The following is a 14,593-nucleotide window of genomic DNA, read 5'->3' on the forward strand; positions in this document are numbered from 1 at the left end:
TACTGGAGGACACAGTGACCTGGGGGATTATACTGGAGAAAAGACTGACCTGGAAGAGGAAGAATTATAGCCAGCCAGTGTTCGCCGCAACGTGCTTTGAATGCTGCATTACTCTTCTACTTTGTGTGCACAAAGCTGCCCTAGGTCTTTTACAATCCTAGCAACATCCCTGGCACAATGAAAATACCACTTTTCATGGTGCCATGCACACTGCAGTTTTTTTTTTCGTATCAAGCGATGGGGGCCCAACTTATACTTTTGCCCACAGGCCCACTGACTTCGTAAAATGACCCTGAAGGTCCCTAACTCAAATTCATACATACACATACTAGGGCCAATTTTAGACAGGAGACAATTAATCTACCATCATGTCTACAATTAATCTACCATCATGGAGTATGGGAGGAAACCAGAGTACCCCAGAGAAAACACATGCAGACACAGGGAGAACGTGCAAACTCCAGGCGTGTAATGTTGTAGTTGCATTCAAACCAACAACTCTAGTGCTGCTAACCACTATGCCAGTGTGCTGCCCATATGTTTATCTGGCATAAAGTCTGAAATTCTGTACTGCCAGTCCTGTGATTGGCTGTGAACACTTGGATGTTTGAAGGTCACTTCATCTTACTTTGCAATTAGGCCCTGATTCATATTTATTGATTTTATATAGGTAGCTAGAAAATAAAGACCACTTAAAGCTATAGGTTTAGATATAGTGTGGTGGCGGCTATAGCTCGGGAAAAGCTGCTGTACTAACTATGCAATGTTAGTACAACAATCTCCCCGGCTGAGCTATTGTGTTCTGACAGGGGGGCGGCACCCTACACCATTGGCTGAGAATGCTGATAGGATGCCGATTGGCAGACCTTTTTCGGCCATGCCACTTTGACAGAAGCCAGTTTTGCTTGTAACCTGCTCATTATGAAGATGACATACAAGTCTGGCCACAGCCATGATGAAATGTGGAAGTGGACACACATGAAAATGTTACTTGTGTGCTTCTGTGAATGCCCACATTCTTAGGATAATGCAGGTAAAACAATATATATATATATATATATATATATATATATATATATACACACACAGTATATATTAATACGGAAGTATATCATGTGCATGTAAGCTCATCAGACAGAATTACTGTTTGCAGTTCACAGCTAGAAATTTATACTATTTTGTTCCCATAAAGTGCATTAAGCCTTATGTGGTTGTATTTTGCCCCAGTGGCCAAAGAACAGCTTGCTGGCTGATACTAGAAATACTTTAACAGAACATCAGTTCAAATAATTGTTTTGTATGTACGGTAAGTAATGAGCAGTTATAAAACATCTTTTCCAAATGATAAATGTATTCAATTACAAGTGTGTAAAGGACTGATATGCATTACCATTTTGAATATTATCCTTTGTTTAAGGGCCTGAAGACATCAGGGTTGATTTACTAAAGGCAAATCAGTTGTTTGCTTCATGAGGTGAAGCTCCACTGAATTCCATCATTCAACCAAAAAGCAAAAATTACGTTTTTTTTTAATTTTCCTTACATTTCCTTACATGATTTGGTACTCTTTGCAAGGTGAAATTGCACCACATTCACTAAGCACTGGGACAAATTCTCCTGCAAAATGAACAGTCCATGGGTTTGATTTACTAAAAGTAAATGGACTGTACACCTTGCAAAGTGCGGTTGCACTCTGAAAGTGTAGTTGATCCACAGCTTAGTTAATCAGCAGAAGCTCTGCTGACTTCCATCATCCAATCATGTGCAAGCAAAAATGCAGGTTTTTTTTTTTGCACATAATTGGGTATTTTTTGCAAAGTGAAGCGTTACCTCATTTAACAACTTTGCAAAGTGCACACTCTATTTGCCTTTAGTAAATCAACCCCAATGTAACTATGGAGAAAGCTGGCCAAGTAGCTGAAACAGATTTTAATCAACAAAGCGTTACTTTATTTCAAACCAGTGAAATTTCCTCTACGCAAAAGGTTTTGGATGGCAATTTTACAACTGGACCAGAATACATTGTGGGATGTATGTATGTATAAATGATGTCGCTACACTTAGAGGCTGGTTTACTAAAGGCAAATGGGCTTTTATGTTGCAAGTGAAGTTGTACTCTGCAAAGGTATCTTCTCCAGAGCTTAGTAAATGTGATGACATTTCCAGTGGTTGTAAAGGCAGAAGTTTTTTTTCTAACCTTAATGCACGAGAGCAGAGGTTCTTCCCCTCCTCATTGGCTTAGACACAGCAGCGAGAGCCATTGGCTTCTGTTGCTGTCAATCACTGTGCACACTGTTCTTGCACTTTTTGTTTACTTCCAAACTATGCTGTGGTTTATTGTGAATAGATGTTCCGTTACAGGTAGATACTGCACCCTGAGCATCCAAAAGTAAAAAAGAAAGGTCCTATCAACCGAAAAAAAAAAAAAAAAAATTCCCCTGAAGAAAAAGACCATTTTTTTTATCTTCTCAAGCCTTTTTAGTCACTCCCTTTCTACAGTGACTTGCTTAGCTGTACCTCATTTCTCTGGACCGGCTTCCAACTAAGTGGCAACTAAGGACCATACCTGCTCAATGCATGTTGGCATGGCTATTATTAGTTTCCACTAGGGGTACATGTGACAAGGTGACAGGACCACCAATTATTTGTTTAATGAAAGCTGCATATTAAAAAAGATTACAAATGACTTCTGAAATTACATTACAATAAAACTCAATTTTTGTTGAGGAAAATATCTGGATGTTACATTCACATTACAGGGATATTAAACTTTCCTGCAGATTCCTGCGGATTCATAAATTGGAAGGACTGGTTCATTGTAATCAGCTAGTACACTCTTAGTATTCTAAAGAGGAAAGTTGCAGTGTCTGCATCTCTTTAATAGTGATTAACCCTTGGGAACTATCTCACCAAACCCAAACTTCCTATTGCAGGAGATGCCTACAATTTGACTTGATATGTTGATATGTTATTGCAGATTTCTGGGAAATATCAGTGAGCCTATCACACAAGCAGGAAATTACATTTCCGGGGATGTTCCATACACCATCTGTGGTCATATTACATTGAATTTTACAGACAATTACAACAACTGCAGATTGAAAAAGAAAGGTAAGCGGAGCTATCCTTTGTGGCATTGGGGTGATTATGTAATGCCAGTCTAAGCTGCAATTTAGGGTGTGGCAACCCACTTATATTAAATAAGACAAACAGTTCACATAGAAATCAGTTGCCCTCACAGGGGTTTCCACCATCAACATGAAAAGTCAACTAAAAATACCAAGCCATGTTGCTCTCTTGTCAGCAGCACCATCACTCTCCTTACCAGACCTTCTGACTGTGTTGCCCTGCTCTCCTGCTTCACGTAGCTCTCTTAGACTTTAGTCGCAGTGCCCTGCTGCTGGACCCACTCCTGGCCTCTGGGTAGGGGTTCTCCAGCCCTCCGATAGGATCTCACCAGAATGCCTGAGACAAGATCTCCTGTCTCCTGGGTACTGGCTGGGGCAACTGTGACCCCTGCTTGAGACCTGCAGTCTCTTGACTCCCAGCTGGGGCTTTTTAGACCCCTGGGTGTCTCCAATATGGGAGCTGTCTCCAAACTGGGAGACACAAGACACACAAGACACTTTGGAACCTTTAAGCTTCAGGCCCCAATCCAGGACTACAGAATACAGAGGAAACCAAAACACAGCTGTCTCCACTCAAATGATAGTCTGCAACTTCCCATTAAGCCTTGATGTGAATGCTATGTCATTTTCTCCTATATTTCCACAATGGCAGGGCCCCACACTGACAGATTTTAATGACCTGTCTTAAATCTAAATGTAAGACAGATCAATTCAGGTTATTTGGGTCAGAAGGAATGCAATAGTACACCCTCAGAGGTATTGTCCCAGTACTTTAAGTGAAACTAAACCCATCAATTTTACAGTTTCCCAAAATACTTAAAGCAGAACTTTACCCATAACAACTTGATAAAAAATAATGTTCTTTAGTAAGGAACTTATATTCTACATTAATAATTATGCTACTAAATTAGTGTGTGCTGTAAATTGTATCCAGCATTGTTCCTGTTTCATCTTGCTGGAGGCTGCCATTTTGCTGAAGCCCAAAGTCCCAGTTGTAAATCATAAAGCGGAACTAAAACCATCGATTTACCAGTTTAAAAAAACAGTTTGATTTGATTGTGTCCTCAACCAAACTGTCAAACCATCAAATGGTTGGTGCCCTAACTGACCACAAGTGCAGGACCATGGAAGTTGCAGTTCAAACAGAAGCAGCCTCCTTGGCTGTAAAGAATAAGAGGTTTTTAGGGCTGCAACTAATGATTATTTTTATAATTGATTAGTTGGCCGATTACTGTTTCGATTGATCGATTAATTGGACAATACCCTTAAAAAAGTGTGGTGTATAATTTAGTTAATATGTAAAGTTAAAAAAAAAGGCAATTTATTCTTAAATATCTATATGCAGTGGTTAATATAAATAACCAACTACAGGGGGTCCCCGGGTTACAAACAAGTTAGGGACTGTAGGTTTGTTCTTAAGTTGAATCTGTTTGTAAGTCAGAACAGGTACATTTTTTAAGTGTAGCTCCAGCCAAAAAAACAATTTTTAAGCTTTTTGGATAGCATAGGGAAGGGTTTACACCCCTGTAACATTTGTTTTGCTGTGTGTGCCCATGTTCATAAGATTTCACCTCACTTTCTGTCCCAATAACAATTGGATTTTGAAAATTTTGGGTTGTTGTGGAAACAAGCCTTGGTGATAAAGCATCAGTGGAGGTACCTTTTCCCCATAATAGCTCTTACAGGAGTGAATTTCCCTTCCTAGGGGTAGATTTCCTCTCACTTCCTGTTGTCTCCCTCGGTTTGTAAGTAGGAGTCGTTTGTAAGTCGGATGTTTGTAACTAGGGGACCCCCTGTATATGGTTAGGAAGTAAAATCTCTAATCCACTCTAAGAATACCAGACATAAGAGATATACTGTATATACTATTGAATATGGTAAATTTCAGACTCAGAGATTACATTTTTTATTTAAAAAAAAAAAAAATTAAAGACTGTTTTGCCAATTTTCAGACAGAACTGTAATATATTATGTATGACAGATTCCCTTGTCATAGGCACGTGGCTTCATAAAAGCTACCTGTGGCTGCTGTCACTAATGCTGAACAAAAAATAGGGGATTGTTGCCTGGATCAACCAATAGGTTAGTTAAATAGATGGTCGTTTTAACGGATAAGTATCAAAAAATCATGCAGGCAGAAGTCTGCATGCAGTTCCAAGATGCCCTATGAATCATATAACAAAAACATAAGAGAAAGAGTTCTCTAAAAGAGGGTCAGCAGGGAACACTGATGTTGATACAGATCAGCTTTATTTATTACCAAATAGTAAACCAAATTAAATACAAAAGAAAGTGAAAAAACCAGCAATAATGACTGACGGTTACCACAAACCAGTTAAAATGGGACAACGTTGTCACAAGGGGTAATTAAAAACATATGGGAGCCGCGGCTTCACATCCACTCATACACGTCATACACATCTCTAGGTTGTAAATAAGGTATAGTAAGCTAAGTGATATAATGAAGATTAAGTATTGCTGCCCTATTAAAGTACCAGTCATATGTAGCAGTTGGCAAAAAAGTATTTTAGAAAGTCCTGTATGATGGGGGCAGGTCATATATCAGTAGCAGAGATGTGGGTGGATGGACAATCTGGCAATTAATGAGGTATATTGTGGTTCAATTTAGATGAATCGATCTGCTGAGAGGTGAGCAATGCCCAGTTATTGCACACATTATATGTATAGCAGCTGTTTAGATGGCAAATCAGATCATGTCCCGGTTCCAGCAGATAGATATAAATTGTGCAGTTCAAGTAGCAAAATATATGTCCATGGAGACAAGTATAGGAGGTGCAAACAATACTGACATACTTTTATAAAGACGCTGAATGAAATGGAAGGATCTCACCAGCCTCAGTAGCTCTGTCGTCAGGTTTGCAGTAAGTCCTCAGTCCGCAGTTCCTAAGTCTCTACATGGATAGGTGCCGCTGTAATAAGCGGATAAATGCCAAGATGAAGGAACCGTTTGTTGATGAAGCCGCCGTGAGGCAGGTGTCTCAGTATGGAGAGATGTTAATGGAGGAGACAAGCATCAGCTGTTGAGTTGTGCAGGAATAGACCGGATCAAATAGTACAGGTCGGATTGCCAGGTCGAATTGCCAGATCGAATAGCGCGCGGCTCCCAGTGACGTGCTGACGTCACACCGCTGACGCGTTTCACCAGCCAATGGACGCTGGTTTCCTCAGAGCTCTATTTACAACCTAGAGATGTGTATGACGTGTATGAGTGGATGTGAAGCCGCGGCTCCCATATGTTTTTAATTACCCCTTGTGACAACGTTGTCCCATTTTAACTGGTTTGTGGTAACCGTCAGTCATTATTGCTGGTTTTTTCACTTTCTTTTGTATTTAATTTGGTTTACTATTTGGTAATAAATAAAGCTGATCTGTATCAACATCAGTGTTCCCTGCTGACCCTCTTTTAGAGAACTCTTTCTCTTATGTTTTTGTCACTAATGCTGGCCATACAAAAACAATGTCTTCCTTCAAAAAAAGTTCATTTTAATTTTCGTTAGTGGGGTGAAATCGACATTGGTTTTAGTCGTTCAGAAATGACATTTATTTTAAAACCGAATGTTAAAGCAAGTGAAATTTTCTAACGACATTCTTTCATTCAGCGAATGTACAAAGATTTTTTCGTATGAATATTCTCGTCTGAAAATTGATACGTGTATGGCCAGCATAAGGCTCCGTTCCCTATGCAATTTGCTTTTGATCCGCTTATGCAGTGCTTTTTTGCTATGCGTTTTGTGTTTTTTCACATGCGATTTTGCTGCAATTTGCTTTTTGCATTCTTTATGCTTTTTTTGAGCCAACTTGATGTTGGGCAGATTAAAAGATGCAAATCGCAGCAAAAAGCACTACATGTTTTTCAGCAGCTTCTCTATTGAAGTCTACTGAACCAAAAAAGCAAAAAAAAGCACCATTTAGCTTTGCAAAAAGTCCTTAACCCCTTCCAAATATGCAGCGGCTGAAAAAAGCATAGTTGCGAACGTGTCCCATAGGAAACCATGTTGAATGAACTGTAGTGCGTTTCTGCAAAAAGCACCAAAAAACGCATAGGTGTGAACCGGGCCTAAGACGTTTAGTAGCAGCATGCTTTTTTTGTAAAACCTGTCATAATGGGGTTAGAAAACTAAAATTAGCCCTTTATAGTACAAAAAGAGCAGATAATCACTACTAGGGGTTCATTTATACTGTGAAACAGTGAAAGTAATAATATATATTACTTATATCATATATATATATATATATATATATATATATATATATATATATATACACAGGGTTTTTTTTTCTCAGAGAATAGGTGCAGGAACCCTCCTGAGTCACTTGTTGTCTCCGCCCCCTACCCACCTCCGAGCACCATTGGATCCACCCCCTAGCCTTCTCCCAGTACCGCCCCTTTTAGAGAATTCAGAACTATTAGAGAATACAAAACTATCATTTTGTAGTGCTAAGTAATTTGTATGGAATTTGTTAATAATACCAAGAAAAGCATTAAAGTAGATCCCTCTGCATCCAGCAGCAATAGACTATCCCCAGCAACAATAAACCCCCAGCAACAGCAGACCCCAACAACCATAGACCCTGGCAGAAACAACAGATTTCCCAGCAGCCAACTCAGCATCAATAGACTCTCCAGCAGCCAGCAACATAAGACCCCTTCCTCCACAGTAGATCCCTTTCAGCAACAACTGACCCCCCAGCAAAAAAATAACGCCCACCAGTAACAACAGACCTCCCTAGCAACAATAGACCACCATGCAAAAATAGATCCCCTCGAGGAACAATAGATCTCCCATCAGCCAGCAAACATAAGCCCAACCAGCAACAATAGACCCCCCCCCACCAGCAACAATAGACTGTCAGTCTGCCACACAAAAAAGATGCTCTCCAGCAACAATAAAGCTCCCATTAGCCAGCATCAATAGACCCTTCAACACACCCCAGCACCCCTTGCCGTTACATACATTCTGTGCTGGGGGTGCCAGAACCGTGTTCCCCTGCGCTCCCACTGAAAAAAAGCCCTATATATAATAATAAATACACCCAGAAGTAGGATATATGAGAATTTTAACTAGGACTCTAGGAGTCAGACATGAAGCTATATGAAGGGCGGATGGGAGATCTTTTATATTAAAGTAGTACTAAAACTGATACTTTTTTCTTTTCATGGATATGATAATTTTAAATATAATGCACAATACTGGTAAAAGTTTACTTTAAATGTAATTGTAATGCCTTCTATTACCTCCAGTCTATCAGCCTCCACCTTCTCTGAGTTCCAATGCTGATCTTCCCTGCACACAGTCTTTTTAAAGTGATTTTCTTTAAACAAACATGTTATGCTTACCTGCTCTGTGTAATGATTTTGCACAGGGCAGTCCTGATTCTCCTCTTCTGGGGCCCCCCACTGACGCTTCTGTCTCCTCTTGCCTTCAGAGTGCGCCAATAGCAAGCTGCAAATTATAGTATAGAGTGCCCCCTATAGCAAGGTAAAAAAAACTTCTACCTTTAGAACCACTCACTTGCTACCCAGGACTACATGTCCCATGAGGCATTGCTCCTCACACATTCACATTCACAAGTTCTCAGGCACTTACTGACATGTATGGATGGAGTACTTATCTGTATGTGTGCTGCACGGTTTTTCCTGATATGTAAACAAATAATGCATTCTGTATGCAGGCCAACTAATCGGCTGACCAATTAATCGATTATGAAAATAGTTGACAACTATTTTTATAATTGATTAGTTATTTCGGTCCTAGAGGGTTTAATTCCACATTAAGGCTGTCAGCAGATCGGCCTCTACAAACTCTGCAGTGCCTAAAAAGGCCTAGAAATGGAGAGCAACTGAGCATGTGCAGAACAGGGTGAGACAGTGTATTACTGGATTTTAAACAGCATAGGCACTATGTTTTACATAGCTATACCTACAAAAGGGGCCAGCATGAAGTGATCTAGCAGGACTTAATTTTCTGACTAAAGTTCCACTTTAACCACTTGCCTCCCGCCATATAGCAAAATGACGTTGGCAAAGTGGATTCAATACCCTGACCAGACATCATATGATGTCTTCAGGATATTAAGCCACTGAGCGCCCCCAAGGGCGCACATCGCAGCGATCAATATAGCAGTGTGTCAGTCTGACACACTGCAACTCCGATCTAGGTAAAGAGTCTCTGACGGAGAATCTTTACCACGGGATCAGCCATGTCCAATCATGGCTGATCACAATGTAAACAGGAAGAGCCGGTGATCAGCTTTTCTTCTTCTGTCAGATGCGAGTAGAGGAGAGCCGATCGGCTGCTCCTCTGACAGGGCGGGTCTGTGCTGATCGATTATCAGCGCAGCCCCCCCCCAAGGATGCCCACACTGGACCACCAGGGATGCCACCAGACCACCAGGGATGCCTACAACCAGGTATGCCACCCTAGACCACCAGGAATGCCAATCAGTGCCCACAATGGATGCCAATCAGTGCCCACAACGGGCATCACTGATTGGCAGGCATTATTGTTTGGCACTGAGTGGCATCCATCAGTACAATACATTGCAGTACATCAGTGCCACCTATCAATGCCCATCCATGCCCATCCGTGCCGCCTATCAGTGCCCATCCATGCCACCTATCAGTGCCCATCTGTGTCACCTATCAGTGCCCATCTGTGCCATCTATCAGTGCCCAATCGGGGCCGCCTATCCGTGGCCATCTGTGCCGCATATCAGTGCCACCTATCAGTGCCCATTAGTGCCGCCTATCAGTACCCCATCAGTGCCGCATATTAGTGCCCATCATCAGTGCACATCAATGCCACCTCATCAGTGCCACCTCATTGGTGCCACCTCATAGGTGCCCATCAGTGCCACCTTATCAGTGCCTGTCAGTGCAGCCCCATCAGTGCCCATCAGTGAAGCAGAAAACTTACTTATTTACAAAGTTTTGTAACTGAAACAAAAAAAAAATTTTTCCAAATTTTCGCGCTTTTTTTTATTTGTTTAGCAGAAAAAAAAATCCCAGAGGTGATCAAATACCACCAAAAGAAAGCTCTATTTGTGGGAACTAAATGATAAAAATTTAGTTTGGGTACAGTGCAGCATGACCGCGCAATTGTCATTCAAAGTGCGACAGCACTGAAAGCTGAAAATTGGTCTGGGCAGGAAGGTGTATAAGTGCCCAGTATTGAAGTGGTTAAATTCAAGGCAAGTTGTGAATAGTAACTGTCACTTTTGATTTTGCCCTCAGCTGAGCTGTCAGTCATTGGCTGTAAAGTATAGGAGGGTTTAGTTCCACTTTAAGTATCAAAAGTACAAAAAAACACCCATAGCAATGTGGTGGGGACAGAGGGTAGGATTTTCCAAGTGCCTCAGAGGTATATATTTACACACAAACAACATTGTGTTCATGTTACTATTTATACAATGTTGGTAAAGGTATCAAGGTAAAATCTGTCCCCACCACATTGCTATGTTTTTTGTTTTTTTTTTACTTTTTATTTACTGCAATGTTTTTTTTTAACAAAACATCAAAGAAAAAAAAAATGTTACTAGATTGAACAATCATCTTAGATTTTCTGTGGAAAAAAACAACTGTGAGATGTTAAGGGGCAATGCAAAAAGTTTTTATTTCAATTACTTTCCCCATTTAATTGTTTGTATTCAGCAACAGGAGAGCAAGAGCAAGACTGACCCCATTTTATTTGGAGGGGATACCCTCCTATGAACTAGAAAAAGGTGCAAAAATGAACTCACCTTTGTGTGTAACACGTTGAAATATATACGCATTTTCTCCAGTAGTAAAGAACTTGAAATATGAGCAATTAGAATCTACAATAAGAGATACAAAAACGATTAAAGGATTAATATCACAGAAACAGACAACTGGCATTACATAGGTTGATCGAAAACAGCAAAAAAAAAAACAATACTGCGCTTGTCTTAAATAAGAATGTGAAAAAGCTACAACAAATATTGTGGGATATAACACAACAAAACAGTAAAGATGAAAAAAAAAGTTGCGCTCAATGGATATCAAAAACACAAATAGTCCAAAAAATAATCATAAAAGTCCGTCCAGCAACAAGGGCTGAATGAAGAAAAAGATGTAAATAAGTAGACAAGAGACATCAGTCAAAGAGTGCTTGTGCAAACAGATCCGAAGGGGAATCCTCCACCTTGTGAAATCACCAACAGAAAAATCAGGATGTACTCTTACCCAGCCCAGAGTGTGGACCCTCTAGTTATGGAAGGTCACATAGGCACTTAGATATTTCTAATTGATATGTATCCATGGAAGATACAGTGCGGATGGTGTGCGTCCCACATACCATTGCTCCTGCACTGAGCTCAGTGCATTACATAAATCAAGATAATAACAATAAAAGTATTTCTGCTACAAAACCAACTTTTAATTGTAATTGGTGTTAGTATTTAGAATGATAATTCTGTACTCTGTTCATGTTTTATTAAAATTAAAATCATCAATATATAAGAATACATTTTTTATTGTTTTTTTTTTTTTTGTTTTAGATCGGGAGAGTGTAAGAACCACCAATGTTTTTTTTATTGATGTATTATCATTATTTGGAGGATCCCCTGTGATTTTCTGTCCCCTTTTCGCTAAAATAGAAAATTAGGGGAAATCTCTCCAATGGATGCGCACAGCAATAAAATCACATTTTTAGTGGAGCAAAACTCTGTCAGGGTTATATTTCTGTCTGTGTACTCCACTGGGGAGTTTTTTCTATTACTTTCTATGTGGTTGTCATAATAGGAAGTGAGCAAAATACCTTTAACATAAATTAAGGTTGGATTACTTTTGCTCCACACTCCTTTTACCCCCATTTCTAACCAACTCTTATTAATCTGTTTAAAGCCCATAGACCTCCTGCAAGGAAGGTCAAGTGCACAGCTGTGCCAGAAGACCTGTAGGTGTGCATGCCACCAGCATTGGTGTAGAACAAATGAGGAGAATTGTTAAGTGGTAGTCAGCTGTGACCTGTGAACTGTGACCTGAACCATGTTCTGTTATCCAGTGATTGACCTGGACTGTGCCCTGATTTCACTGTATCCAGATTTTCTGCTGATGACCTTGATTTTTGTCTCTACTTTACTTTTGCTGTCTGTCTGGTAATGACCTTAGCCTGAACTTTAACAATGCTTCGGATTTCCAAATTGGTACTTCTGCTGCCCAGCTATTGCTGACTGCTGTTCATCTTGACTATGTCTCTGTTTTCTGCACCTGTATGTTCCTGTGTCCGAACCTTTGTACCAGTTTTCTGCACCGGACCCAGTCTGATGATCTTCAATGTCTCAGAAGTCCCCAGACTGTCTTCAGGTTTCCTACTGCATCTGAACCCTCTGCAAGCTTCCATGCCGCTCCTCATCTTGCTACACCCTGTCACTATCTCCAGGGAATTAGACAGAATGTGTAAAGGAAGCCATCTCGTCATCTTGGTCTCTACCAGGTATGTGACACCCTCTAATGCTTCCTCCCCCTCCTCCACCTCCCCTCCTCCTATTTTACCCTGAGGGAGAAAATACCTCATCCAGTCTCACCATCATGCACGGTAACATGACCTTCTCTATCCAATTTCACAGGACAAAACAAAGTCTTTCACTTTTCTGGCATGTTGTGATCAAATTTCCCAACTAAAGTCCACTCAGGCCTTAGTACTTATGACTTGTAAAATCATGTATTTATTTCTACATTGTATTTCCGTTATTTCTAGCCTACTCCTATTACTCTGAACAGTCTTGAAGTTTGTAAATGTACTTAGCGAAGAATCTCACACATTTACTTCCTTAAACACTTCCATACCGGAATAAATGGTTTTGAGGTATCACCACAGAGTGGTGCTGTGGATACCAAGGTGATGTATATATGTGCCACGTCCCATTAGCTGGAGATAACATTGGAAAAATTGGTACTGGACTTTATAGGCACTGAGATACACAAAGTTAAGTGAAGGAAAAATATTGTTTATTACAAATTGATTAAAAAAGAAAAAACAGGCGGACACTAATTGCAAAGTAGAAATTGCCTATGGGCTAATACACCACATAACCCATACACTAAGAAGTGAAGCCCAGAAAATTCTTGACGATGTCCTTTGTGGAGGCTCCAATTAATGTTCTATCAGTTGTGTGAGTTGATCATAGTATGCAGTAGCTCGGCTCTACATGTTGCTCGCATAATTATATGCTTCTTCAGGAGCTTAAGCATACATTAGTATGAACGTCATACAGGGGTAACATAGGTAAGTGTCCAAGGTACGACGGATATTGCAGACACATGTCATCAATTGTATAACTGGTCCATATAGATAGAAACAATGTTGAACCCCAGTTCAGCAATGGTTTTAGAAATAACAGAGTATAGCAGACTGGGTTGAGTAGGGGCATGTCAACAGCCTCAAGATCCTGTACGACAGTCAGAGCTTTAAAACATCTAGAGAAAGGTCTTCCTCAAAAACTGCAGAAAAAGGAGTTAACAGTGTACCATGGTCATAAGTGTACAACTGCCTAACAACATCCGTTGCTCCAGAGATTGCTCAGCATGGTAATGGTGAGGATGGAGCTACTGCACCATATCATCAACTCACACCAAGCCTTATAGAACATTAATTGGTGCCTCCACAAAGGACATTGTCAAGAATTTTCAGGGCTTTACTCCTTAGTGTATGGGTTGTGTGGTGTATTAGCCCATAGGCAATTTCTACTTTGCAGAGTTTTTAATTAGTGTCTGTCTGTTTTTTCTTTTTTTAATCAATTTGTAATAAACAATATTTTTATCTTTAAATTTGTGTATCTCAGTGCCTATAAAGTCCAGTACCAATTTTTCCAATATCACTTCTATACCGGGCCAATTCTGGCACTCCTCTCCTACATGTAAAAATCATATTTTTTTTGCAAGAAAATCACTCAGAACCCCCAAACTTTATATATATTTTTTTAGTGGAGACTCTAGGGAATAAAATGGCAGTCATTGCAAATTTTTATGTCACCCAGTATTTTTCAAATGCTTTTTTTTGGAAAAAAAAAACAGTTTCATGAATAAAAAAAGCGCTAAAGTTAGCCCAATTGTTTTGTATAATGTAAAAGATGATGTTACGCTGAGTAAATAGATACCTAACATGTCACTCTTCAAAGTTTCGCGCACTTGTGGAATGGCGCCAAACTTCGGTACTTAAAGCTCTCCATAGGCGACGCTTTAAATTTTTTTATAGGTTACCTGTTTAGAGTTACAGAGGAGGTCTTGGGCTAGAATTGTTGCTTTCACTCTAACATTTGCAGTGATACCTCACATGGTTTGAATGCCTTTAACATATGTGGGCGCGACGTACTTATGCGTTCGCTTCTGCGTGTGAGCATGCAGGGGCGGGGTCGCTTTAATTTTTTTTTTTTTTTTTTTTTTTTTTTACACTTTCCCTTTAATTTCTTCTTTTTTTAATCAC

The 14,593-nt window shown here is 40.0% G+C and overlaps 1 protein-coding gene across 1 annotated transcript in view; it reads right to left on the reverse strand.

Annotated features, from left to right (window-relative positions):
• Positions 1 to 14,593, reverse strand: part of CACNG6 (calcium voltage-gated channel auxiliary subunit gamma 6) — a 202,837-nt gene that overhangs the window by 30,301 nt on the left and 157,943 nt on the right. The window contains exon 2 of the mRNA XM_073602733.1: positions 10,890 to 10,964. Coding sequence (XP_073458834.1) covers positions 10,890 to 10,964 — 75 coding nt within the window. The remainder of the gene's footprint in view (positions 1 to 10,889; positions 10,965 to 14,593) is intronic.

The sequence above is a fragment of the Aquarana catesbeiana genome, linkage group LG10, assembly GCF_042186555.1.
Source record: "Aquarana catesbeiana isolate 2022-GZ linkage group LG10, ASM4218655v1, whole genome shotgun sequence".
Lineage (NCBI taxonomy): Eukaryota > Metazoa > Chordata > Amphibia > Anura > Ranidae > Aquarana > Aquarana catesbeiana.